The sequence below is a fragment of the Eriocheir sinensis genome, chromosome 23 (assembly GCF_024679095.1).
Source record: "Eriocheir sinensis breed Jianghai 21 chromosome 23, ASM2467909v1, whole genome shotgun sequence".
NCBI lineage: Eukaryota > Metazoa > Arthropoda > Malacostraca > Decapoda > Varunidae > Eriocheir > Eriocheir sinensis.
The window spans coordinates 11,288,220-11,315,405 of NC_066531.1; the positions used below are offsets into that span (position 1 = coordinate 11,288,220).

The 27,186-nt window shown below is 44.6% G+C and overlaps 1 protein-coding gene across 1 annotated transcript; it reads left to right on the forward strand.

Annotated features, from left to right (window-relative positions):
• Positions 1-409: 409 nt before the first annotated feature.
• Positions 410-10,468, forward strand: LOC127002477 (uncharacterized). The gene is made up of 3 exons (XM_050868471.1): positions 410-588; positions 9,131-9,260; positions 9,479-10,468. The coding sequence occupies exons 2-3, from the start codon at positions 9,135-9,137 to the stop codon at positions 9,749-9,751; spliced, it is 399 nt and encodes a 132-aa protein (XP_050724428.1). The 5' UTR covers positions 410-588; positions 9,131-9,134; the 3' UTR covers positions 9,752-10,468.
• The last annotated feature ends 16,718 nt before the right edge of the window (positions 10,469-27,186 follow it).

The following is a 27,186-nucleotide window of genomic DNA, read 5'->3' on the forward strand; positions in this document are numbered from 1 at the left end:
TTGAATCTTCGTAATCTTCATTTTCAAGAAAATAAAAATGTATAAGAAATGCATTGTAATTCTCAGACAACGACGTTGTTTGTTAACGCGCATCGGATCCGGGGACGAGTAGGTTTCATTGCTTGTTTCTCCAACAGAAGTTCAGTCATCTATAGGCGATGGAAAGTTTTCAGATTCCGCCATAATCAACTTTACTTTTTAACTTTTAGCGGGTGATATTTTCTCAAATAGTCTCCAAAGCAAATACCCTTCACTCATCGTTAATCAAGTCATACTGAGTATACTATTCTGAGGAGACCTCGGGTAACCTTGTCCCAGGGAATCTACCCCAACGGCCGGTGGCAACACTGCAGGGTGGCGCACGGCTGCCTGAGGTGACGGAGCTCACACGGCTGCCTGAGGTGACGGAGCTCACATATGAGGAGTCCGGCGGTAGTGGCGCGTGCCCTGTCATAAGTGTAACCATCACGTACCCTTTGAGGCTCCTAAATACTCTTCACAACGCATGTGACCAGTTGTTGTGTCGCGTGTAACCTAGATTGACGCAGCGACGGAGGGGCAGCCTGAGGGACCGAACACCGATTCCTGGTAAGTACTTCCGTGGGTTGCCTCGTAGCAGCACAAGAGGTTTGTACTGATGTTTCTGGAATAAGAATGTGAAAGGATTGTATCATCTACAAGAGTACTTCCTTCCGTGTATAGTTATGTGAGCTCGTAAATTCCACCGTCGGTTACAACAGAAACGGCAAATCGTGTATACTGCCCCTTTTCACCCCCCCCCCCTTTTCGTTGCTTTTTTACATAGCTCAAATGGCAATTAGCACTACCCCAACTACCATCCCCTCCCTGTCTTTGGCTTTACAGTGCCTAAAGTCAGGGATCTCCATGACCAATAACCCAGGAAAACTACTGTTGTACAATCGTGGACACAAGTGTTGACACACTGTCCACTGGGTTTCGTTCACCGGCCCTGACTTTAAAATATATACACCGCATGGAAAGAGGCTAATGTTCAGATATGTCACTACATATACACTCTCCATAATTTATTATATATGAATTTGTCAGTTGTGCACACTGATAACAAGTTTGTAATTTGTGGAGGAAAATGTCTCTTTTTTACATTTCGTTCAAATTTAGTCAAGGACAGCTACTGTTGTCTACAAGGCTATTATGCATTTGAATAAATGTTGTATTCATTCCTGCAACGTCCTCCCTAAGAAAATACGAAGAAAACATTGATAACTTGCACAAATATTCTGATCTAAAAATATATAATGATGAAACCATTTAACTCGCTTGACAATGTTATGTAATGACGTCATCGACCATGTCAGCCGGCGCATTTAGGAAACTAGTAGGCTATTGTGAATTGAATTGAATTACAAAGCTATTATTTTGCATTTAAGAATACTAAGCGATTCGTTTGCATTTATGAAACTAAGCCATTACTTTGCATTTACGAATACTAAGTTATTATTATGCATTTAAGAAAACTGCTATTATTTTGCAGTAACTTTTTTTGGTCAGTTTACGGTTTCACCCAACCAACGATTTTCTCACGTGGTTCATGTTTTTCTGCTGATAGATGTAGAGAATTCCGTGATTTTGTTCCTCATTTCCGTCGCAAATGTCTACTTTTCGAGTTATGCCTCTTTTCAAGTTATGCCTATCCCCTTCCCTAAACGATCTTGGGGGACCTGTGGGAACACGGGGTTTTTGGGTGGGGGAGCATGAAATCGACTAATATGCATTTCAAATGAGGTCGAGAAATCAACAGAATCGCATTAGAACACCAGTGAAAAGGCATAGCCTACATTTGTTTTGGTTGGAGCGGGGAAGCGGCCATTGTGATGTAAGCAGTGTTGCCAACGATCCGCTATGGGTGAACATCCCATCCTGATCTGCGCATGCGCGGACTTTGTTTACATACACAGGGTGGATTATTTTCGGCACGGTACCATGTCTTTTCTCGCTTACTTATTGTGATCTGTCCCACCCGAGTTTATATTTGTTTTTTATGAAAGTAAATGATGACGTATGTTTTGAATTTGGAAAATGCGTGAAATTGAAAGTTGATTCCTGCACCTCTTGTATGTCAGCAAATGTGATAAATGAGATAACTTGCACCCCTTGTATGTCGGTAAATGTGATAAATAAGATAACCTGCACCACTTGAAGGGGGAGGTGGGGCAAAATGGCATAGGTGGGTAATATGGACCACCCCGTTTTCTGTGTTTTTAGCTTTTGCCAGCTATTGATAATGATATGGACTTACTCCTCGGCTCATTAGTCAGCTGTAACATCGGGGCAAGTTTGGACGCCGTCGTTTGTTTGTGTGTGAAAAATCCCAGAATATTTTATCACCAGCTGATCTATTGGTAAGGGTCTGATAAAATCGTGTTTATAGGAGTACTGTGACTCATAATTTCATGTGTTATTGCATGATTCTTTGGTATTACTCTGTGCATGAGTCTGACTACTGAAACATTTTTCTGCACCGCCATTGTTCCGCTGAGATTGTTGTTAACATTTTCATTGCCCTTGGGGCAAAACGGCCCACTTAACAATAATAATTATTTTTTGCTGCTAACTAACTCACAACTTCAGTGAACAAAGATAAGGACAAAGTGTTCTCTGTTTCTGTTATATGAATATTAATTTTATGTTCAGGAAGGTAATGTCACTTTTCGTTTGTGAGTTCATGTTGTTCATGCTATTGAGCAAAATAACTTTTTTTTTTTTTTTTTTTTTTTTTTTACGTTATTGCCTATTGCGCCGGTAGGCATCCTCCCGGTGGTGCCTGATGGTCGGCCCAAGGCTTCTTCCAGGTGGGGCCTGATGGTCGGCTCAGCCTGTTCTGGCGCAGGCGAGTGTTTATAGTGGCTCCATCTTGCATTGGCTCATGCTGCCCCCCGGAACTCGTTCTTGATTCGCTTGGACGGCTTCCTCAAGAGTCCGGGTTGATGGGTGGTCTTCAGGACAGCATGTGGGTAGTTTTAAGCCACTCGGCGGTGACTGAAAAATCCGAGTGGTAGCGTAAGGATTCGAACCCGCGTCGTCCATCACGCGGCGAATGTAGGTCCAGTACGCTATCACTTCGGCCACCGCCCACATTAAGAACTTTTATGTTCAGAAAGGTAATTTCACTTTCACTTGTGAGTAGTTTCATGAGAGTTCATTGGTGTTCATGCTATTGAGCCACAGATCATTTATTTTTGCAATGGAATAAGAACTTGATGTTCAGGAAGGTAATATCGCTTTTTATTTGGAATTTATTGTTGTTCATGCTACTGAGCCTAAGAGCAATTGTTTTCTAATGGAATAAGAACTAGATTATTTTAGTTTTGTTAAGTAATCTTTCTAATGCGATTCTCTGTCAAAACGTATGTTTGGCATGTTACCAAGCATTTCCATATGAGGGCCATTTTGCCCCATACGTGAGGTCCGTTTTGCCCCGACCGTTGTACAAAATGGTCCACTTGTGGCTATTTTATTTTTTTAATTCATGAGTAAAGGATCCAAAGTAGTTCTTCCAAAGAGAGTTTATTTTGTTTAATGATGAATAAAGATTGCAAAAACACCAGCTATCTCTGAATATACTACAAAATTGCTGCAAAATCTGGAGTGAAACCTTAAGGGTGCCGTTTTGCCCCACCTTCCCCTATGTCGGTAAATGTGATTGGTGAGATAACCTGCACCCCTTGTACGTCGGTAAATGTGATTGGTGAGATAACCTGCACCCCCTGTACGTCGGTAAATGTGATAAATGTGATAACCTATACCCCTTGTATGTCGGTAAATGTAATAAATGTAATAACCTATACCCCTTGTATGTCGGTAAATGTAATAAATGTGATAACCTATACCCCTTGTATGTCGGTAAATGTGATAAATGTGATAACCCTTGAATGTCATCCTGGAATTTGGCCATTCTCTCATAAAAACTAGCATGCTGTATTGCCGCCATCTTGCCTGGACAAACTAATATCAACACTCTGTGATAGGGAACATTGGGTTCTGCGCATGCGCAGATCAGGATCGGATAGACTAAAATACATTGATGAGATTTATCGCCACGCCGGGCTGCCCACAACGTTTCCTCCCATCACTCCAGGAACACAGGCCGAGGACCGCGAACTTGTTTTCCACTGGAATGCCTCAGATTTGCTACACTTTTTTGTGCTGTCTGTAGCGCCGGTAGGGTTTTTTGAGGGGCGTTATAGACGGCCCCAGCCTGTTAGTGGCGCAAGCTAATTTTATTTATGGTGGCTGGCGTGATGTATGACTTGCTTGGCCCATGCTGCCTCCTGGTGCTCCTCTTGACCGAAGTTGCTGAAGTTAAGGTTGATTGAATATCCGGACAGCATGCCAAGTGCCTTCCCACCCCTCAACTTAGCCACAGCCTCTTTGACCTCAACCAGAGAGGATGAACTTTCGTCAATGGGTAGGTCAGCTTCCACCACTTGTAACCCAGCAACTGGAAGCTGCCGACGTGGAGAGTCCACCATGTACAGCTGCTCAAAGTTCTCAGCCCAACGTGCCCTCTGCCCATTCATGTAAGACACGAGGCAGCCGTCAGCTGTTCGGATAGTGCTCACCTAATAAGAGGGAGACTTGGAACGGAGCATCTTCACGGCTCGATAAGCAGGTCGGGGGCCATTTGCATTTAAATGGCCCCCGACTTCCTCAGCGAGACTCCTGACATACTTCTCCTTGTCTCTCCTCAGGAGAGCTCTAGTCCTACGCGACAGAGCCCTGTATTGGTCCCGCTTCCCAGCAAGTCTGGCAGCGCGACTCTCCTCAATATTATCCAACGTCTCCACCGAGGCAAAGGCACTCCTAGATCTCGGGCGCTCTCCAGTGCACTCCTCGGCATCTTGCAGAGTCTTACGTTTGAAGGTATTCCACAGTTCTACAGGGCCTTCCAGGGTGCTGAGCACATCGAACCGATTTGAGACCGTCACTGCATACTCCTGAGCACATGCCAGGTCCTTCAGCCTCTCGAGATGGAACACAGTAGTGTTGCATCTCGAGATTCTTTTTGACCTAACATGAAGCTTGAGTGTTGCAACAACAAGCCTATGGTCAGTTGCAAAGAACGCAGCACTCCGGTAAACCCTGCAGTTCTGAAGGATCCCCCAACGAGTATTTACGAGAATGTGGTCGATCTCCTTAGCTACACTTCCGGCATCGCTATATCAAGTCCAGCGGTGCAGCTCTGGTCTCTGGTACCAGGAACCCGCAATTCTCAACTTTCTGGATTTTGCAAAATTCAGGAGGAGAGAGCTGTTGATGTTCCTGGTACATTTGCGGAAATGAGTTTATGTACCCACTGTGGTAAGCCTTCCCTCCAACCGGCAACGTCGCAGTAGTGCTACTCAAGTGTTGTTGTGAATAAACGATGTTCGTCGTGTTCGGCTGTGAGTGGCGGAGAAGTTCACTGCTATTCAGGAAGAGTAAGGGAGGCTTTATCCATAATTAAGAGATAAAAAAAATAAATGTAGCATGTGTATGTAACACATGTTAAACCAAGATATCACTACAAAATAATAACACCAGAGAGAAGACGAGGCGTATTATCTAGAGTCGAGACTTTGATGTTCCGCTCCTTCATCAGCATTCACGTGTGAACGTGTGCACACTCTCTCTCTCTCTCTCTCTCTCTCTCTCTCTCTCTCTCGATGGTGGAGGGAAGCAGAGGGAGAGGAAGACCGAAACTGGAAATCCGATATAATTTTCTCACTTTCTAAGAAATTCGACCGCCTGTTTTTAACCAGTCTTTCACATATCTTCGCAACCACACTAGTGAGTGATACCGGTCTGTAATTTAATGGGTCCGCTCTCTTGCCTCCCTTAAAAATCGGTACCGTACTATGTTTGCTCTCTTCCAATCTTGTGGTACCTTTTCTTCACTCAGAGAGGCACTCATTATGGAGTGCAGTTTCTCTGCAAGTTGATCACTACATTCTTTCAAGATCCACCCTGATACTCCATCCGGCCCCGTCGCCTTTCTTACATCCAATTTGTTCAAACTTTCTTTGACCTCCTGCACCGTTAACTGAATCTCTTGCATAACCCTTCCTTTTTCCTGGCCCGGGGGTTGTACAAATTCTTCTTTTGTAAAATTCTATGGAAGCTGTTATTCATCACCTCTGCCATCTTTGCTGGGTCCTCATATGTGGTTTCATCCATTTTCAGTTTATCGATTTTTTCTCTATTCTTTAATTTGCCGTTCACACGTCTATAAAATAGTTTGGGTAGGTCTTTTCACTTGTCGATTATATCTTTTTCATATTTCCTTTTTTCTTCTCTTCTAATCTTTGTATATTCATTCCTTGCTTGTTTAAAATCGTTCCACGAGTTAATTCTTCTTCGTCTCCTCCATCCCTTCCAAGCTTCCTCTTTTCTCTTTCTAACTATCTCGGATCTCTTGTTAAACCACTCTTTTTACCAACATCCTTTTTGTTACCTTGGTGACATATCTATTTTCGGTTTCCTTGTATAGCTTTAAAAACGCCTCCCACTTATCCTGTGTACTCTTGGCTTTGAACAGCCCACTCCAATTTGCATTTTCAAAAAAGGTTCTCATGTTAACAAAGTCACAGTAGTTGCTTCTCCCAATTTTGTGATTTTCTTTTCGGTCAATCGTTTTCTTTTCTGATACTTCAAATTCCACAACCTCATGGTCACTCTTCGCTATTGGACAATCTACGTTAAGATTTTCTATTATTTCCGGCGCCTTACTAAATATATACCAGGTCTAGTCTTGATGCCTCTCCTTCTTTCCCGAATCTGGTATGTTCCTTGATCCACTGAGTCAGCACATGTTCCACTGCCAGTTGCAGGAGTCTTCCTCCCCACGACTCGTCTGCTCCCTGCGTCTCCCAATCCTCCCATTCCACCTCCATGCAGTTGAAATCACCCATTATAAGTATTCTCTCACACGCCCTCAACATTTCATCCTTGCAACTCACCGTCTCTTGTATCATTTGTTTATATTCCCGCAATCCCATACGCTTGTTCATGGGGGCACATACCCTACTACATAATGCCTCCTTCTTCCTTCAGCACCCACAATTTTCACTTTCAACACCTCTGTCAAGCCTTCACCCTCAATTACCTCCTCCACCTTAATGCCTTTTTTAACCATCAACATCACACCTCCTCCCTGTTTTATCTTTCTGTCTCTCCTCCATATGTTGTTTGCACCTTCTCCAATCCCCACCACCTCAATTGAGTCACAACTTAGTTTCCGTCAGCCCCACAATATCAGGTTCTTTGTCTCTCAAATAGTCGTTAATTCTATCTACGATGAAACTATTCCATTAATATTCGTATATGTCACTTTCCACCCTTTCTCCTTTTCTGTTAGTTTTATTCCCTTCTTCCTCTCGACCCTATGAACTACTTTCTCACTTTCATATCCATTACTCCAAAAAACTCCCTCTTCTTCTTGCGATCTCTTCTCATTTAAATCACGAACCTCACCTCTAAAGGCGGCTTTACACCTGGCAATTCGCGGCTGGCAATACAGGCGCGGCAGCATTTTTGGTCTGGGTCTGGGTCTGGGAGCTCTTCTCGCGGCAAGTTCTCTGCAGCTGAGCGTGTCCGTCTTGAATTGCCGACCGGCGGCCGGTAAACAACATGTCGGCGCCAATAAAACAAGAAATGACAGATGCAGATAACAAGATTTGGAGCCGGGAGGCCGAGGTGGCATTGCTAGAGGAAGTGAGACAGCATCGACACTTGTGGGACCCACAAGATAAGCTCTACAAGAAGCAGAGTCTGCGGAAAACAACTTTTGAGAGAGTGGCAGCAACATTGCGGGAAATGTTTATCTCTTTGCGAGATATCGAAGGAGGTATAAGGAACGGTTATTTTCGTGTATTATATAATCACACTATGTAATGCCTGGGGGTTGGGATGGCATGTTCCTCCCTTCTCCTTTGTTGTTAAATGCAACAATAAACAATCAATCAATCAATCAATACTACTTATGATAAAACTCGTTTACTTAAAGTATTTCTACAATATTAGGCTGATGGACCAAACTCATTGTGGATTTAAGATATGGTAGTAGCCTTTTGGGGTGTCTGGGGTGAATTCATGCCCTTGCATTTACTAGCAGTTTACGTCTTGATGCTCCCGGCGGCTCCTCCCACGTGTGAAGGTACTTTCTCCAGAGAGCACCCAGCCGGTCTAGCCGCTAGATCGTCGCGGGTGTATTGCCGGCCAGGAATTGCCACGTGTAAAGTGTGTGTGTGTGTGTGTGTGTGTGTGTGTGTGTGTGTGTGTGTGTGTGTGTGTGTGTGTAATTCACCACGACCTGATCACGCGTTGGTCTCGTAATCGCCAGCAGCAGGTACCCTCCCGACATGAGCAAGTGCTCTTTATCGTCGATCGATGGGTACTGCCAGGACCTCACACACCACACACCCCATCCCCTTTGCTCAAGGGGGGATAGTAACCACTCCTAGTCAACGGAAAGAATCCGGCCTGAGCAGGCTCAAACTGCCGCCCTGTCAGACCGTGAAGCCTGGGAGTGTGTGTGTGTGTGTGTGTGTGTGTGTGTGTGTGTAGTTCATTCATAACACCCTGATCATCTCTCTCTCTCTCTCTCTCTCTCTCTCTCTCTCTCTCTCACACACACACACACACACACACACAGACACAGAGAGAGAGAGAGAGAGAGAGAGAGAGAGAGAGAGAGAGAGAGAGAGAGAGAGAGAGAGAGAGAGAGCAACTTCAGCTGGCCGTGCAATAAGCCGGAGAGCCTTACTGCACCCACACCTCACTATCACCTGTCATCCTCGTCCATGTAGCTATCCAGTCTACTTAAACCAAGCTACCGTCGCTGCACTAACTATGTGACTGCTTAGTCTATTCCATTCCAGAGAGAGAGAGAGAGAGAGAGAGAGAGAGAGAGAGAGAGAGAGAGAGAGAGGCGGGCCACACTTGCCATGGAGGTGGGCGGAGCTTGAGAGCCAGCCGGCAAATCAGCGAGGAGTGCGGCGCGGGGCTAGAAAACTGTACCTACCTTCGTAAATATATAAAGGATATATTAAGGAATTGTACTGTACTGTATTCATGCCCTGCCTGTGATTCTTCTGTCTCTTCCCTGCTGCAGGATAATGTCTGAGGGCGGCAGTCGGGGCGACGTGGCAATGAGGGTGATCGCGAAAGTCCACAGGCCGGGGGTCACGCCGGAGGAAATGGTGGTCGGCTACAACGAGTGGTCCGAGAACTACGAGGAGATGGTGAGAGAGAGAGAGAGAGAGAGAGAGAGAGAGAGAGAGAGAGAGAGAGAGAGAGAGAGAGAGAGAGAGAGATGCCTTCGGTACCAAGTGCCTACGCAGAATCATGGGCGCTGGAATGATTTTGCGTTAAACCGGCGACTGCTCCGTGAGGTCCGGGAGTGAAGTGATGCGGCCCCTGGGGTACCCGCCTGTAATCACCCGCTTCCCCGTCCCCTTAGATGATCTGGAAAGGCGGGTACCGTGGCCCCGCCATCACGCTGGAGGAGGCGCTGCGTTGGGTACCCCCGGAGCGGCGAGCTAAGGCCAGGGTGCTGGACGTGGCCGCTGGGACGGGCTGCGTGGGCCGCGAACTCCACCGGGAAGGCTTCAGGTGGGTGCCGCAGGGCCGCAGACAGGGGGATGTCCGGTCACCATACTTAAATATCCTCCAGTCCACTGCCTCCTGCCTGCCAGTGCCTCAGCCTCAACACGAGTCCAACGCCAAGAGATGAAGATGATGTGTTGGAAATTACAGCTGCTTCTGAAGAGGCAGGGCCGCTGGGTGGGAACTGGGAGCGGGCAGGAGCGGCATTACTATAGTCCATCAACTCTAACCTAAAATTGAGCCCTGTGACTTGGCCCGGGGAAACCCCCATTGTTTACAGATCTAGCGATGACCTGCGCATGACGTTTTGTCTCACTGTTAGTCTGTACGTTATCTATTTATGGAATTTACATACATTCATAATACGACTGCGTGGTGTTATGAATGGCTTGGGATTAGAGGGATTGATTGATTGATTGATTGATATAGAGTTTCTTTAATGGCGCCGCAACATCTTGGTCATATGGCACCGGAGTAATAAAATGTAAGGCAAATAATTAAAATAATCTAAGGGTGATAAAAGTTATTAGAAAGATAGTTTTGAAATGGTCCATTCAGATATAGCACTAGTTTAAAATATAATGTTTATTAAAAATGCATTAGTGAAATACAAAGAACTTTCTATGAAGAGACCCTACAAGAGATGGAGGATGCCCATCTCCTGCAGATACCCCATGACGTCATGTCCAGGGGTGAGCGCCTTTTCACCCAGCATTAGGGAAAGGGAAAAATTCCCATGTACATCACGACACCGGGAGAGGTACTGCTCTCGCAGATCCCGCAGACTGGGGCACTCGACCTGGGATTAGAGGGAAAGACAACGACTCAGTAAACCTTCCATATCACTTGGCAACGTGGCTCATGCAACTTTGCCGCCTGACGGACCTTGGCAACAGGCGCCAGGCTGCACCATTCAACGTTACGCCACAATGGACAAATGAAGTAGATCTCACTCTTGCGCCCTGCGCAGCCATGCAGAGAGAGAGAGAGAGAGAGAGAGAGAGAGAGAGAGAGAGAGAGAGAGAGAGAGAGAGAGAGAGAGGTAGCCACCCTCTCTGAGGAGAGTAATGGAGTGATGTGGCACCAGCGCGGTCTCGTGGGGAATCCTTGTGTCGCGCCCAAGGGCTCAAGTTAAAATCGATAGGCTATACTATGTTAGGAATTAGGCCAGTTAACCGGGGGACTAGACAAATTAACTATTATCCTTATGGAACTAGTCTCGGGCCGAGAGTTCAAGCCAAATATGAGTATCGTCTGAGCTCAAATAAGCCTTCGATGGTACTTGAATACTTCGGTCATCGGCTCCCAAACCGAGACAGAATTAACTTATTCACTGCCTGAAGACTAACCACATTTACCATGAAAGCTATTTTTACCCTCACAACGGGAAAATTGCTGTCTGAAGGGCTTAACCCGCAAGTATCCTGATGTGTTTGCTCTAAAAAACGAGCCACTCACTATTACCCCCTATTATGTTCACACTTTAAGGCTAAAAAATGACAAGCCTATAAATAAAAAGCCATACCCAATACCAGTAAAATATCATAAAGAAATAGAGATTCAGCTCAAGGACCTTGAGGCCCAGGGTATTATACGCCTTAGTGCGTCACCCTACAGCGCACCTCTAGTCCCTGTTGCTAAAAAGGATGGTGGAGTCAGACTTTGTCTCGACTTCCGCGCTTTGAACGATGAATTGATTGATGACAAACATCCCCTCCCTAACATTAACCTCATTTTGCAACAGTTAGGGGAAAGTAAAGTATTCACCTCCCTTGATTTGCGCCAGGGCTACCACCAAGTCCCATTGGCAGAGGAATCTAAACACTTGACAGCCTTCACGACACCTTATGGCCTCTATGAATTCACTACAGTCCCCTTTGGATTAAAAACAGCACCTGCAGCCTATCAACGGATCATGAATCAAGTTCTCATAGGTCTGACAGGAAGAATTGTACATGTATACCTTGATGATTTGATAGTACAAGGGAAAGACATGGACCATCACCTAAAGAACCTCCATGCCGTCTTGGACAGACTGCAGAAGGCTCACCTGTCCTTAAGACTAGATAAGTGTTCCTTTTTCAAAGAGCAAGTAGATTATCTGGGTCACATTGTTAGTGCTTCTGGCTTGAAGCCTCAGCCCTCAAAGGTACAGGCGGTGCAACAACTCACTCCTCCGAAAACAGTCAAAGAACTTCAAGGTTTCCTGGGATTGGTTAACTTTTATAGGAAATTCATTAAAGACTTTGCCAAGATAGCATCCCCACTTAATAATTTACTCAAAGGGAGGAAAGTAACCAAGAATGATACGACACATCTGGAGTGGAAGAGGCATTGCATGCATTTAGCACACTAAAGAACAGTCTAACGACTGACATTGTTTTAGCCTTTCCGGATTTCCGGAAGCCCTTCAATCTCACCACAGATGCGTCAGATAAGGCAATAGGTGGTGTGTTGCAACAAAAGGATGAAAATGGTAGTTTACGTCCCATAGCATATTTTAGTAGAACCCTGAATGGAGCAGAACGTAACTACTCAGCGGTAGAGAGAGAAGCTTTAGCAGTCATCTATGGCCTCAGTACTAACCGACCCCTTATCTTAGGTTATAGGATACACATCCTGTCGGACCATAGACCACTGACTTGGCTGTTAAAAAGCACAGTACCTAGCAGCAGGATTGCACGCTGGCAGACACTTCTAGGAGAATTTGACTTTAGTATTGATTATCTCCCAGGCTCCAGCAACATGGTAGCAGATTTTTTGTCAAGGATTAGGAATCAGGAGAGCGACGTGATAGAAGGCGAATTGGATGCTCGAATTATGTCTGTCACCCTTACGGGTGGACAGGACATGTCTGTCGACTATCAGTAGGGACATGACAAACAGGATAAGTTTCTCCATTGGAGTCTTGCTGGACTCATGGAGCACCAGGATCGCGATCCTGAACTGAGAGAATTGAAGCATGCTTTTGAACAGACCACCGGTGGTAACGTACATGAGAGAGATGAGAGAGATGAGAGAAAGGTTGCAGAGAGGAGCAATGTAACGTTAAATGCAGCTAAGAGGCATTTCAAAAAACTGCCTCTTAGTGAAGTGTGTGTAGAGAACGGCATTCTCTACCGCGATGTTTGCGATGAATACAACAAGCAGAAAAGACTGGTTATCGTTCCACCAAGCTACATTCCTAACGCGTTAGCTTTGGCGCATTCCATGCTACCTGCAGGGCATGGAGGCACTAAGGTTACGTTGGCACGCTGTCGCAAGTTTGCGTACTGGCCGGGAATGAAGGCGGACGTGGAGCAATATGTCAGATCTTGTCCTGTCTGTTGTCGGTTTAAGAAGAGGGGATCCCCGCCAGCTCCACTTATGAGGTATCCAGAGGTTGGCCAACCGTTTGACAGAGTCCATATGGATATTGTCGGACCTTTGTCTGTTTCAGACGAAGGCTATAGGTATGTACTGACAGTGATAGACGTCCTGTCACGCTTCTTGGTAGCAACCCCCCTTCGTACGAAGGCAGCCAAGGAAGTGGCAGCTGCGTTCTACAAGAACGTAGTCTGTGTACACAGCATCCCGCCGATTCTAGTCACGGATCAAGGAAAGGAGTTCGTCAACACTCTCTTACGAGAGTTGACTCAGTTGTTACAGATTGATCATCTAAGGACAACTCCTTATCACCCGTCTGCAAACGGTGTGATAGAAAGGCCTAATGGCACCTTAATAAATATCTTAAGAACTTTGTGCGAGGACAATCGCGGTATCTGGGACCAAATGCTTCCGGTTGCAACACACGCCTACAACACTGCCTACCATCGTGTTCTGAAAGATTCACCATTTTCTTGCTTTTCTCGGGACCCAAATGTTCCTTTTGAAGTGCTTGAGAATAAACTCCAACCTTGTTATGATGTTGACAGCTATAAAGCATTTACTTCTAGTGTCGCGCAGCGGACCTATAAACTATGTCAGACCAATATAGATATAGGATGGCAGGAGTCAGAAAGAATGTTTAGGAAATCCAAACCCAAACAGGTGGTAGTAGGAGATCGGGTCTACTTAAGGCATGTATGTACAAAGGGCGAACCAAAGAAGCTCCAGCCCTTGTTCAATGGACCTTTTAGGGTGCTAGAAAAAATAAGCCCTGTAGTCTTACGACTGCGTCATGTTAGTGGTGGTAAGATCAAGACAGTTCACACAAATAATGTTCAGGTCGTTCACGAGGACTCTCTTGGCTTCCATGACTCTCCTAATGTCAGGCGTGCATACCCTCTCCTGATCAAGTAGTAGAAGTGGACCCACTCCCATGACTTATTCCCCGAGGAGCCGCTGCCATTGTCCTTTCCAGCTCCTTCCGAGCTCTCCTCACCGGCTCCTGTCTCCTCAGATGCTTCAGAGGTCCCCTCATTGGTTCCTCAGCGCCTTCAGAGCCCTGTGTCAGTCGCTCATTACGCTCCAATACGGTACCCCCTTCTCTCCCCAATGTCATGGAACGCCCTCTTGAGTATCGCCAACGCCCAACGAACTGATGCCCCCTATAATTACAGTTCCTGGGTGTTGCCCTCTCCTTGTCTTCCCTTGATCCCTCCCGGGAGCAACCCATTCGTCCCGCCTCGTCTTCTCCCCAGTCTTTAAGATGCTGTTGACAGGACGGTACTATGTTGTCCCCGTCGTCATCAAGACGGACGACATCCAACGTCCTCTCATCAACGTGGCAAATCTAACAGCGGAAGTTTCATGGTCGATTGAACATATGAATCAATCGTTCCCTACTGTTGGTCTACTCAGGCGCACTCTAGACTCTTTTCACATTGAGTTTGCGAAGTTATTCAAAGATCTTAACAGCTTCCTGTCGGCTATGAGTGGTAGAGATGGAAGCCCGTTTCGACTCGCCAGAAGCGAGGGGCCGTGGATTTCCCTGGCTCGGTAGCAAACCTCCTTTTCGGTACGGCCACTCAGGCCCAAATAGATGTGATACACGGGAAGCTCTCCCAGCTCTACACTCTGTCCACAGACGAGAGACGTCAACTTAACCTCCATCAGGAAGTCCTCAACGCCACAGTTCGGGACCTCCGTCATGTTCATTCTGCCATCTCCCGTCTAGAGTCCGCCTCGGCTTTGGCCTCAGCTATTATCCGTCAGTTCTCATTAAGAACCTTGCAAATTGAAGGGAAATGCGTATTTTGAGACTATCCTTCTCATTCAGTTGGCACTTAGTGACCTAAATCATGATACTCTGAATCTCAAGCTTGGCCTTCAGCAGCTGTCCCAAACGCAGGTTTCCTCTCCTCCTTCCGAATGATGTACTATTTCGTGTGCTCAGCAATGCGTCACTCCATTACCCAGGCTTACTTTTCACTGCCGCACCTGATTCTTGAGCCTTGTATATAGATGTCTCTCGGGGTATTTCTAACGGTACGCTTTCCTCAGGAACCCAGCACTTCTCCTGACGAATCCCCATGCAAGGGGATCCTCTGACGTGTTCGATGTGTTTAAAATGGACGCGTTGCCTTTTCATCTTGATGGCACGCCATATTTTCTGCACACCGACACGCTTTCTTTACCTTGCGGTTTCTGAAGACCGCACTCACTATATGCTCTTAGACTCCTTGGACCGCTGTACTAAACACCACCTGCTCTATGTATGTCCCCTGTCGCCCCTGTCTACTCGACTTCTGTCCGGCGCTGCGAGATCGCTCTTTCTCGATCGCCCAGACGCCCTCTCGCTGTGTTCTAAGTCTCTCCTCAGAGTCTTCCCCGGTCTTCATCCTGTCTCCTGCTGGCTGGGTCTTCGCTACCGATACTCCCCAGGTGGTCACCATGGTCTGCCCGGACAGCCCGGTCTCCAAATACAGGCAGACCATCAACGGGACGGGTCTCCTCAGCCTCGGTATGGGCTGTAGTGCCCACTCCGACGCCTTCAGCCTCCCTGCCTCTGCTACTATGGACGGTGACGCCCCGCTGACGGTTCATCGCGCCCCCTTCCACATCGGACGTGACGTGGTCTCATCGCTCCTGGCCTCCCCCTTGGCCCTTCCCTCCGCCGTCGCCCGGGTCGTCTCTGGCCCCCCCGCTGGACCTCCCTCCAGCACTTCACGCGCTCCAGGAATCCGTCTCTCCGGTCCCCGCCTTCGACCCCTTCCTCCCTTGGTGGGGGTGGCTGCTCCTCCTCGGCGTCGTCTTCGTCGCCGGTGGGGTGGCCTTCTTCTGTCTCTTCAGGTCCCGTCTCTCGCAGGACTCCTCCCCCACGATCCCGCCATCCCCGTCTTGGCCCTCCATGGTCGTCCGCCGGGCGGAACGCTTCGTGCCACGAGGACGTGGCGTGATTTTAACGGGGGGGGTATGTGGTGCCCCGCGGGCTGCGACACCACCCGCTCCGGTAGTTGCAGTCATTATCTTCTCCAGCAATATTTTCCGATGACAACAGCGGTATCGACCGCTAAAGCACAACACGGACTCCAACACATGATTGTCCCCAAACGTACTGTTCATTTACCAACCTATACACAATTGCCCATTAACGCACCCGCTTATCTCTCTAAGCCAAAACACAATCAACCGCGGCCAAAACACAATCAACCGCGGAACAAATGTTATGAAAACAAAGCTGCGTCACCGCGTGACAGCTACACTAAGGATTAAAATCGAGTGTACGCCAACCTTATTAAGCATGTCGGTTAGGTAGATTATTGTATGAGCTCGGTGTGAGTTTGATGTATGACTCACACGCCTGACGTATTACCCTCGTGATGTCTGTATGTATGTCATGCCTATATAAGAAGCATTTATTCAGGCTAGAGATCAGATCAGCCAGCACTCTGCTCGTGTCCTTCCCTAGACAACATGGGCAGAACATTTATCTTTGCTACTGTGAGTATGGAGTGAAGAATTACCATAGAGGAAAGCGTATCTAACATATCTATTGTGTTCTATTATCTTAGTTTTACTTAGGATTATATTTCTATGATACTTTATTGTGTGAATTTTTACTCAATATTATACCAGTGCTAACGTCAGTAACCAATAGTGAAAGAAAACCTGAAGACTCATTGAGTCTCGTAAGCCAGTCGCTGGTTTAAACAATATTTTTACCCTTTGTAATATTAAGTAGTATTAAGGTAGAATAAAATACATATAAGAAAGGCGACACCGTTTCATCACCCCATTTACGAACTCCTTTAAATACTCCTAAAGTACCAGAATTTTAAGTCAAGTGTCACTAGTACAAACAGTGTGTCGTCTCCCCTGTGTGACCCGGGATTGTGGGTTACAACATGTTATATGATAGTCTACGCATAGGGCACATTTGTCAGTATTAATCATATTATTGAAATTGTCGTAAAAATATGTTTTAGTTTAAAAGACTGAGGCTGCAGAATCCTTAACCTCAGACCTTGCTATCATCTCCGATTGGGATAAAAGGAAACTTTGGGTTTTTGTGTCCTTCAATGCCTTAAAAACCCAATTTATCCACCTTTCAACTCGACACAATCTTCCAAACACCTATCTCCTATTCTTCAACTACACTCACCTGTCACCTTATAATTCTTCATAACTAAATATCCTCGGTCTATCCTTAACTCAAAATCTTAACTGGAAACTTCTCATCTCTTCTCTCACTAAATCAGCTTCCTCGAGGTTGGGCGTTCTGTATCGTCTCCTCCAGTTCTTCTGCCCCGCACCGCTGCTATCCATATACAAGGGCCTTGTCCGCCCTCGTATGGAGTATGCATCGCACGTGTGGGGGGCTCCACCCACACAGCTCTTCTCTATCTTTCGGCCACTCCTCTGTTGTAAAAAAAAAAAATAAGGTCGCTGATTATGTAGCTGTATGTGTGTGTGTGCATGTGTAATGGCAAGTTGCCAGAACACGATAACGAAGACCTCAGACTCGTGTGATGTACAGACATGTGTATATATATATAATAAACGGGTGCCTACTTCCCCTCATAATCATGTTAATCTTTGTTTGTTTCTCAAGTTAATTTAAGTGATTACTCATCCTAATTTTAAATGCGTCTGCTGTTCCTAATGTATAATGCGTCTGCTGTTCCTAATTTTAAAAGCGTCTGCTGTTCCTAATTTTAAAAGCGTCTGCTGTTCCTAATTTTAAAAGCGTCTGCTGTGCAATGCAGAGGAAGTTAACTTATTTAATCTGAAAGTCAAGTGAAATGATCAGCAATTTAAGTTAAGTAACAGAGTAGTGAAGTATATGTGGCAGTGAGCATGTGGAAGGATGAGATGGAACGAGAGAACAAAGATTAACGAAAATAATAAAAACTCTCGCTCCCATCCCTCCTCCTCCATACTTCCTTCCTCGAACAGAGTCGTCCACCACTGGAACAGCCTCCCCGCAGAAGTAGTCAGTGCGGAAACGATCAACTCCATTTCCACTGACAGTAACTTTACTGCGTCGGGAGTGAACTGAACGTATCCAAGGTCACTTAATGTTCTTAGTTCTGTTCTTTTCTTCTTCTATTATGAGATATCATCATCATCATCATCATCATAATTTCGTTTAACGTCCGTTTTCACTCTTCCTGAGCGGTTGGACGCTTTATGGGTCTCCTCTATTCTGCTCTGTCTTCTGCCTGATGCTCATCCAATCCCATCACTGCCAAGTCTTCCTGTATACACCTTCTCCACCTTTTCCTAGGTCTACCAACTGGTCTCCTTCCTTTTACTTTCAATATCTCCAAAACTCCCAGCACTGTATCCTCCCCTGCTTTTGACATGTCCGAACTATAGGAGTCTCCCTTCTGAGTTCTTCAGGTTCTCTACTCCACATCTGTTAGCCACATCAAGCTGCACTAGATACCCTGTCTTGCTAATCTCTCCACAACTCCCAGCACTGTATCCTCCCCTGCTCCCTTCACATGTCCAAACCATCGGATTATTTCCCTTCTGAGCACTGTTTCCAGGTCCTCTACCCCACATCTGTTAGTTACATCTGCACTGCGCACCCTGTCTTGCCAATCTCTCCAAACCTCCCAGCACTGTATCCTCCCCTGCTCTCTTCACATCTCCAAACCATCGGACTCTTTCCCATCGGAAGGAGTTTCTTTTCAAACCGAGTAATCCGTCATTGGAACAATCTTCCTTCAGAAGTAATAAATGCGAATACTATCAACTCCTTCAAATATAGAATCGACCTTCACTTCGCTGCGTCGGGAGTAAACTGAATATTGAGGTGCTTTCATCTGCTCCTCAATATCGAGGTGCTTTCATCTGCTCGTCAATGTCGAGGTGCTTTCATCTGCTCCCCAGGCCCCAAGTGCCTGTCGAGCAGATTAAATCACCAAAGCCGGCAACCTCGTAATGAGCCAATAGGCCTGCCTGCCTGCATTTCCATGTTTCCATGTTTCTGAGGTGGTGGCGGAGTGGTTAGCGTGCCGGCCCCGCATTCGCAGGGTTGATGATGATGAGGGTTCGAATCCGCCGCTAACCACCTGGGATTCTTCAGTCACCGCCGAGGGGCCTAAGACTACCCACATGCTGTCCTGAAGACTATCCACCAACCCGGACTCTAGAAGAAGCTATGCAAGTGAAATCAAGAATGATCTCCGGGGGGCAGCATGAGCCAATAATAATTGCGCCACTATAAACAATTGTCTGCGCATTAACGGGCTCGGGCCCACCATCAGGCCCCTAATAAAAAAAAAGCCTACCGGCGCTTTAGGTCACATGTAAAAAAGGAAAAAAGAAACTGTTTCCAGGTCCTCTACTCCACATCTGTAAGCTACATCTGCACCGGACACCCTATCTTACCATTCTCTCCACAACTCCCAGCACTGTGTCCTCCCCTGCTCTCTTTACATGTCCAAACCATCGGAGTCTGTCCCTTCTGAGCACTGTTTCCATGCAGGTCCTTTACTCCACATCTGTTAGCTTCATCTGCACTGGATCGACACCCTTCTATTATGAGATATGGAACAAAGAATAAAGAAGATAATAAATTGCTCTCCCGCCCCCTCCCTCCCTCCCTCCCTCCTTCCTCGAATTGAGTCGTCCGCCACTGTAACAGCCTTCCTGCAAGAGTGGTTAGCGCATACTGTGTGATTTTCAGTTAATACAAGAAACATGTGTGCAATATTCATGCAGTGGAGGAAATGATAAGACTCGTAATATGATAATAGAAAACAGTAAAGGAAGGAACATTAATTTAGTGCATGAAACCAATTATAATAATTTTCCACAGATAGAGGTTTTTTTTTTCTTCTTCTTGTTTTAATAGTTTTCTTCTTCTTCTATATGAGAGAGAGAGATAATAATGATGATGATAATAATAATAATAATAATAATAATAATAATAACAGTAACATGAGAAGTGTGATAAAGGAGAAGAGAGGAAGAAGAGAAAAGAAAGAGAAGGAGAAAGGAGAGAATTGCAGAAGAATAAAGAAGAGGAAAGAAGGAATAGAGGAAACAGAAGGAAGGGAGATATAAATAATGGAAATGTATAACAATAGAGCGGGTCAAAGTGGGACGGTGGGGGGAGGGGGGGGGGCGGTACTCGGCTCACCTCAAAACAAAACAACGTGACTGAGAAAGAGTAAGGGAGGAGAGGGAGAGAATGTAAGGGAGGAGGGAGGTGGGAACTGGGAAGGGAGGAGAGGAGGAAAAGAAAGGAGAGGGAGAGAAAGAGTAAGGGAGGAGAGAAGATGGAAGAGAAGGGAGGGGAGAGGGAGAGAAAGAAGGGGATGGAGTGAAAGGGAGGAGAGAGAGAATAAGGGAGGAAAGGAGGGGATGGAGGGAGGTAAGGAGTAAGGGAGGTGATAAGAGGGAGAGAGGGCTGTAAGTAAAGGAAGGTGAGGGAGAGAAAAAAATAAGGGAGGAAAGGAGGGGATGGAGGGAGGTAAGGAGTAAGGGAGGTGATAAGAGGGAGAGAGGGGTGTAAGTAAAGGAAGGTGAGAGAGAGAATAAATAAGGGAGGAAAGGAGTGGATGGAGGGTCTCTCAGGATACTGAGAGCAATCTCTACTCTGTTCCCTTCTACTATCTCTATCCTAAATTTCAATCCAAAGCTGAATGTTGCGTCTACGTGCGCAACGACATCACTTGCTTTCATGTCCACAACCTTGACTCTTCTGAATTTTCCACCATCTGGCTAAGACTTCATTGTCATACTATTATTAAATACATCTGTGCTGTTTATCTCTCACCCAACTCTACTATCTATGTAAAATTCTTTGACTACTTGAACTCTAAAGTGGAGCACATCTTGACCCACTCTCCCTTCTCTGAAATCTCCATCTTGGGAGATTTCAATGTTCACCACCAGCTTTGTCTTTCATCCGAGTCCCCGCCTGTGGGGGGGACCACAAATTCCCCCAGGGAGGACTCCCCTTCTGGCTGCCGACCCGAGAGGTGTCTTGATAACTCCTCAAACCTCTTTCTTCTCAATTTCTGCAACATTCGCGGTCTTCCTTCTAATTTTCATTCAGTGGAACACCATCTCTCTTCCTCTAAACCTCACCTTCTCTTCCTCACCGAAACACAGGTTTCTGAGGCCACTGACAGCAATCTCTACTCTGTTCCCTCCTACTATCTCTATCCTTAATTTCAATCCAAAGTTGGATGTTGCGCCTACGTGAGCAACGACATCACTTGCTCTCGTGCCCACAACCTTGATTCTTCAGAATTTTCCACCATCTGGCTAAGACTTCATTGTCATTCTATTATAAAATACATCTGTGCTGTTTATCTCTCACCTAACTCTACTAACTATGTAAAATTATTTGACTACTTGAACCCTAAAGCGGAGCACATTTTGACCCACTCTCCCTTCACTGAAATGTCCATCCTAGGATATTTCAATGTTCACCACCAGCTTTGGCTTTCATCCTCTTTCACTGACCAGCCTCGTAAACAAGCCTACAACTTTGCTATCCTCAACGACCTAGAGCAGTTGGTCCAGCACCCTACACGTATTCCCGACCGTCTTGGAGACAGGCCCAACATTCTAGACCTCTTCCTTACCTCTAACCCTTCTGCTTATTCTGTCAAACTGTTCTCTCCGTTGGGCTCCTCCGATCACAATCTTATTTCTGTATCCTGTGTTATCGCTCCTGTACACCCTCTGGACCCACCGAAGAGGCGATGCTTCTGGCATTTTGCTTCAGCTCGGTGGGACGACCTGAGGATGTACTTTTCCGATTTCCCGTGGAATGATTATTGCTTCCAGGAGCGAAACCCCTCTGTGTGTGCTCAGCGCATCACAGAGGTGATTGTCTCTGGAATGGAGGCATACATTCCACGTACTTTGGTTTAATCACGCTTGTTCTCGTGCTGTCAGTGATAGAGAGGCAACTCACAAAAGGTACCAGAGCCTTCGAACTAATGCTAACCATGAACTTTACATTTCTGCCCGGAATCGTGCCAAATCTATTCTCCGACTAACCAAAAACTCTTTCAATAATAGAAAATGCCAAAACCTTGCATTCTCTAACTCTTCCCGTGACTTCTGGCATCTAGCCAAAAACATTTCCAACTTCACTTCTTCATCTTTCCCTCCACTCTTCAGTCCTGACGGCAACACTGCCGTCTCATCTATCTCTAAGGCTGAACTCTTCTCTCAAACTTTTTCTAAAAACGCCACTCTGGACGATTCTGGGCATATTCCTCCTACTCATCCCCCCTCTGACTCCTTTATGCCTGTTATAAAGATTCTTCAAAATTATGTTTTCTATGCCCTCTCTGGCCTCAATCCTCAGAAGGCTTATGGACCTGATGGAGTGCCTCCTATTATCCTTAAAAATTGTGCCTCCGAGCTGTCACCCTGCCTGGTCAAACTCTTTCGCCTCTGCCTGTCAACATCTACCTTTCCTTCCTGCTGGAAGTATGCCTTCATACAGCCTGTGCCTAAGAAGGGTGACCGTTCCAATCGATCAAACTACCGTCCTATAGCTTTACTTTCTTGTCTATCTAAAGCTTTTGAATCAATCCTTAACCGGAAGATTCAAAAGCACCTTTCCACTTCTGACCTTCTATCTGATCGCCAGTATGGGTTTCGCAATGGCCGTTCTACTGGTGATCTCCTTGCCTTCCAAACTGACTCTTGGTCATCATCTCTTAGCCGTTAGTAGTAACAAATGTACGGAAGTGGGGGTTGCCTCTGCGGGGGGGACTGGAAGTGGGGGTTGGGGGGGTCAGCGGGGGGGTTACGGAAGAGGGGGTATCTGAACCCCCCCTCCCCTACCCCCCCCACCCATCTCTTACCTTTTCACCCCACCCCCCTCACCCCCTCTCGGACTAGCGTACGGAAGCGATAGGGTGACAGAAGTAGGGGTGCCCAGCAGGGAGGGGGGGGGAGTGACGGGAGAAGGGGTACTTGAAGGGTTAAGATAAGATCTTGGACCCTCGAATGACCACGAGATTCTAATCACGGAAAAGGTTAAGGATATTAGGTTAATGACCAGGCTGGAATATGAATTTACTCTCTAATGCAAGTCCGAAAATAAAATAAAAAATCGCCATTGAACGTAAGACTCGATAAATTATTTAAGTTTTTGCTGGATGTATTGTATCATTATCTTCTTATTTCTCATTTCTGAACTGGTTTCTTCTTATTTCTTTCCTCAACTTATATATATATATATATATATATATATATATATATATATATATATATATATATATATATATATATATATATATATATATATATATATATATATATATATATTTTTTTTTTTTTTACTCCGGTTATTTGGTGCCATCTAACCCTAAACACTGCAGCACCAAGTCTTTTTTTTTCTGATTTTGCATTAATTAATGTCTTACATCTCATTTCTTAACTTCTTTCTTCTTATTTATTTTCTCAACTTGCATTTCTTTATATTTTCTGCCTGCTCTTCGGTGTCATATGACCTTAGACGTTGCCGCATCGAGTTTACCTTTTAGTGAGGATTCTTATGGTATCTTCAAATTCCTCATACGTTTATTAGTTCCCGAGTTACACCGAGAAAACTGTATTTTTTTCTCTCGTCAGAGTGGCCTAACAAATAAAAATCACTCAAAGCTCCTCATCTACGTTCCTTAGGTAGATTGACATATGTTACTATTAAGAAACTTATCCCAACAGCTGCAAATTTGACGCACTTTCATCGAAAACTTAATTTTTAATCATTTTTTATTTACTTTTATGGCGCGTTTCGCGTCATCGTCCGCCAGAACCTTTTACCCTTGATGACACGAAATGCGTCATCGTGCGCGAGAGGGTTAAATAAGTCAGATTTATCTCAAATTCACTGTCTGGGCAGACAAATATTCGGAAAAGAGAAGGCAAAACAGTGTGAGTTCAGCTAATGTAAGTTCGTTCTATATTCAAAACAGTGTGAGTTCAGCTAATGTAAGTTCGTTCTATATTCAAAACAGTGTGAGTTCAGCTAATGTAAGTTCGTTCTATATGCAAAACAGTGTGAGTTCAGCTAATGTAAGTTCGTTCTATATTCAAAACAGTGTGAGTTCAGCTAATGTAAGTTCGTTCTATATGCAAAACAGTGTGAGTTCAGCTAATGTAAGTTCGTTCTATATACAAAACAGTGTGAGTTCAGCTAATGTAAGTTCGTTCTATATGCAAAACAGTGTGAGTTCAGCTAATGTAAGACCGTTCTATGTACAAAACAGTGTGAGTTCAGCTAATGTAAGTTCGTTCTATATACAAAACAGTGTGAGTTCAGCTAATGTAAGTTCGTTCTATATGCAAAACAGTGTGAGTTCAGCTAATGTAAGTTCGTTCTATATACAAAACAGTGTGATTTCAGCTAATGTAAGTTCGTTCTATGTACAAAACAGTGTGAGTTTAGCTAATGTAAGTTCGTTCTATATACAAAACAGTGTGAGTTCAGCTAATATAAGTTCGTTCTATATACAAAACAGTGTGAGTTCAGCTAATGTAAGTTCGTTCTATTTACAAAACAGTGTGAGTTCAGCTAATGTAAGTTCGTTCTATATACAAAACAGTGTGAGCTCAGCTAATGTAAGTTCGTTCTATATACAAAACAGTGTGAGTTCAGCTAATGGTAAGTTCGTTCTATATACAAAACAGTGTGAGTTCAGCTAATGTAAGTTCGTTCTATATGCAAAACAGTGTGAGTTCAGCTAATGTAAGACCGTTCTATGTACAAAACAGTGTGAGTTCAGCTAATGTAAGTTCGTTCTATATACAAAACAGTGTGAGTTCAGCTAATGTAAGTTCGTTCTATATGCAAAACAGTGTGAGTTCAGCTAATGTAAGTTCGTTCTATATACAAAACAGTGTGATTTCAGCTAATGTAAGTTCGTTCTATGTACAAAACAGTGTGAGTTTAGCTAATGTAAGTTCGTTCTATATACAAAACAGTGTGAGTTCAGCTAATATAAGTTCGTTCTATATACAAAACAGTGTGAGTTCAGCTAATGTAAGTTCGTTCTATTTACAAAACAGTGTGAGTTCAGCTAATGTAAGTTCGTTCTATATACAAAACAGTGTGAGCTCAGCTAATGTAAGTTCGTTCTATATACAAAACAGTGTGAGTTCAGCTAATGGTAAGTTCGTTCTATATACAAAATAGTGTGGGTTCAGCTAAAATGGTTTACAGCATTACTTCCACAATAGGATCCGCTTTCTACTGTTTCTCCGTTTCTATTCACTATAATGTAAGCATACGCTATGGCAAAGTGATGTCTCTTTACACCCATTCGAAGAAGGCTTTACGAGAATACTCTCAAAGACATAGAATGCTAAATAAGATGGCTCATATGCTTTAGCATTAATAATAAATTTCACAGTATATCCCGCAGGTGGGAATCATCTTAATCTTGTGATCATCATTGGGTGCTCAGCAAGCGTTGTCTTGTTCTCACAGGCACACAAATTTCCATACAGTTTTTCCATGCTGCATGGTTCTTTTTCATTTCTCGCCGCAGGATAGTTTCCTTAAGCAGTTAATTAGAACACCAACGAGAGAAGAAAATATTTTGGATTTGTTGTTAACTAATAAAGAGGACATAATAAGCAACATTGAGGTTGGGGGTTCATTCGGTAACAGTGATCATAAGGAAATTATATTTAATATTAAATGGGAGGATAGAGTCAGCAGAAACAACACTTCATACCTGACTTCAGGAAGGCGGACTTCGAGGGTTTAAAAAAGCAGCTGCAAAGGCTTAAGAGAATAAGATCAGAAGTAGCTGAGAGCTTAAACCATAGGGTTCGTTATGTTGGGAGTATAGAACATGTAAGAATTCCTTTTTCCTGGAGTTCACCATTGGAATACGCGTTCACCTGGGAGGCTCTCCAACAATGTTCGAGCGAAACTGTAGGGATTCAGGAGTATTTATACCCAAATCAACAAGAAGATATCCATAAGGACGTGAATATACAGCATATTTATATATATCTACAAACTGGTTTGCCTTCTCTTTTCCGAATATTTGTCTGCCCAGACAGTGAATTTGAGATAAATCTGACTTATTTAACCCTCCCGCGCACGATGACGCATTTCGTGTCATCAAGGGTAAAAGGTTCTGGCGGACGATGACGCGAAACGCGCCATAAAAGTAAATAAAAAATGATTAAAAATTAAGTTTTCGATGAAAGTGCGTCAAATTTGCAGCTGTTGGGATAAGTTTCTTAATAGTAACATATGTCAATCTATCTAAGGAACGTAGATGAGGAGCTTTGAGTGATTTTTATTTGTTAGGCCACTCTGACGAGAGAAAAAAATACAGTTTTCTCGGTGTAACTCGGGAACTAATAAACGTATGAGGAATTTGAAGATACCATAAGAATCCTCACTAAAAGGTAAACTCGATGCGGCAACGTCTAAGGTCATATGACACCGAAGAGCAGGCAGAAAATATAAAGAAATGCAAGTTGAGAAAATAAATAAGAAGAAAGTTAAGAAATGAGATGTAAGACATTAATTAATGCAAAATCAGAAAAAAAAAGACTTGGTGCTGCAGTGTTTAGGGTTAGATGGCACCAAATAACCGGAGTCAATATATATAGATATATATATATATATATATATATATATATATATATATATATATATATATATATATATATATATATATATATATATATATATATATATATATATATATATATATATATATATATATATAAGTTGAGGAAAGAAATAAGAAGAAACAAGTTGAGAAATGAGAAATAAGAAGATAATGATACAATACATCCAGCAAAAACTTAAATAATTTATCGAGTCTTACGTTCAATGGCGATTTTTTATTTTATTTTCGGACTTGCATTAGAGAGTAAATTCATATTCCAGCCTGGTCATTAACCTAATATCCTTAACCTTTTCCGTGATTAGAATCTCGTGGTCATTCGAGGGTCCAAGATCTTATCTTAACCCTTCAAGTACCCCTTCTCCCGTCACTCCCCCCCCCTCCCTGCTGGGCACTCCTACTCCCGTCACCCTCTCGCTTCCGTACGCTAGTCCGAGAGGGGGTGAGGGGGTTAGTGAAAGTAAAGAGATGGGTGGAGGGGAGGGGTTCAGATACCCCCTCTTCCGTAACCCCCCCGCTGACCCCCCCAACCCCCACTTCCAGTCCCCCCCGCAGA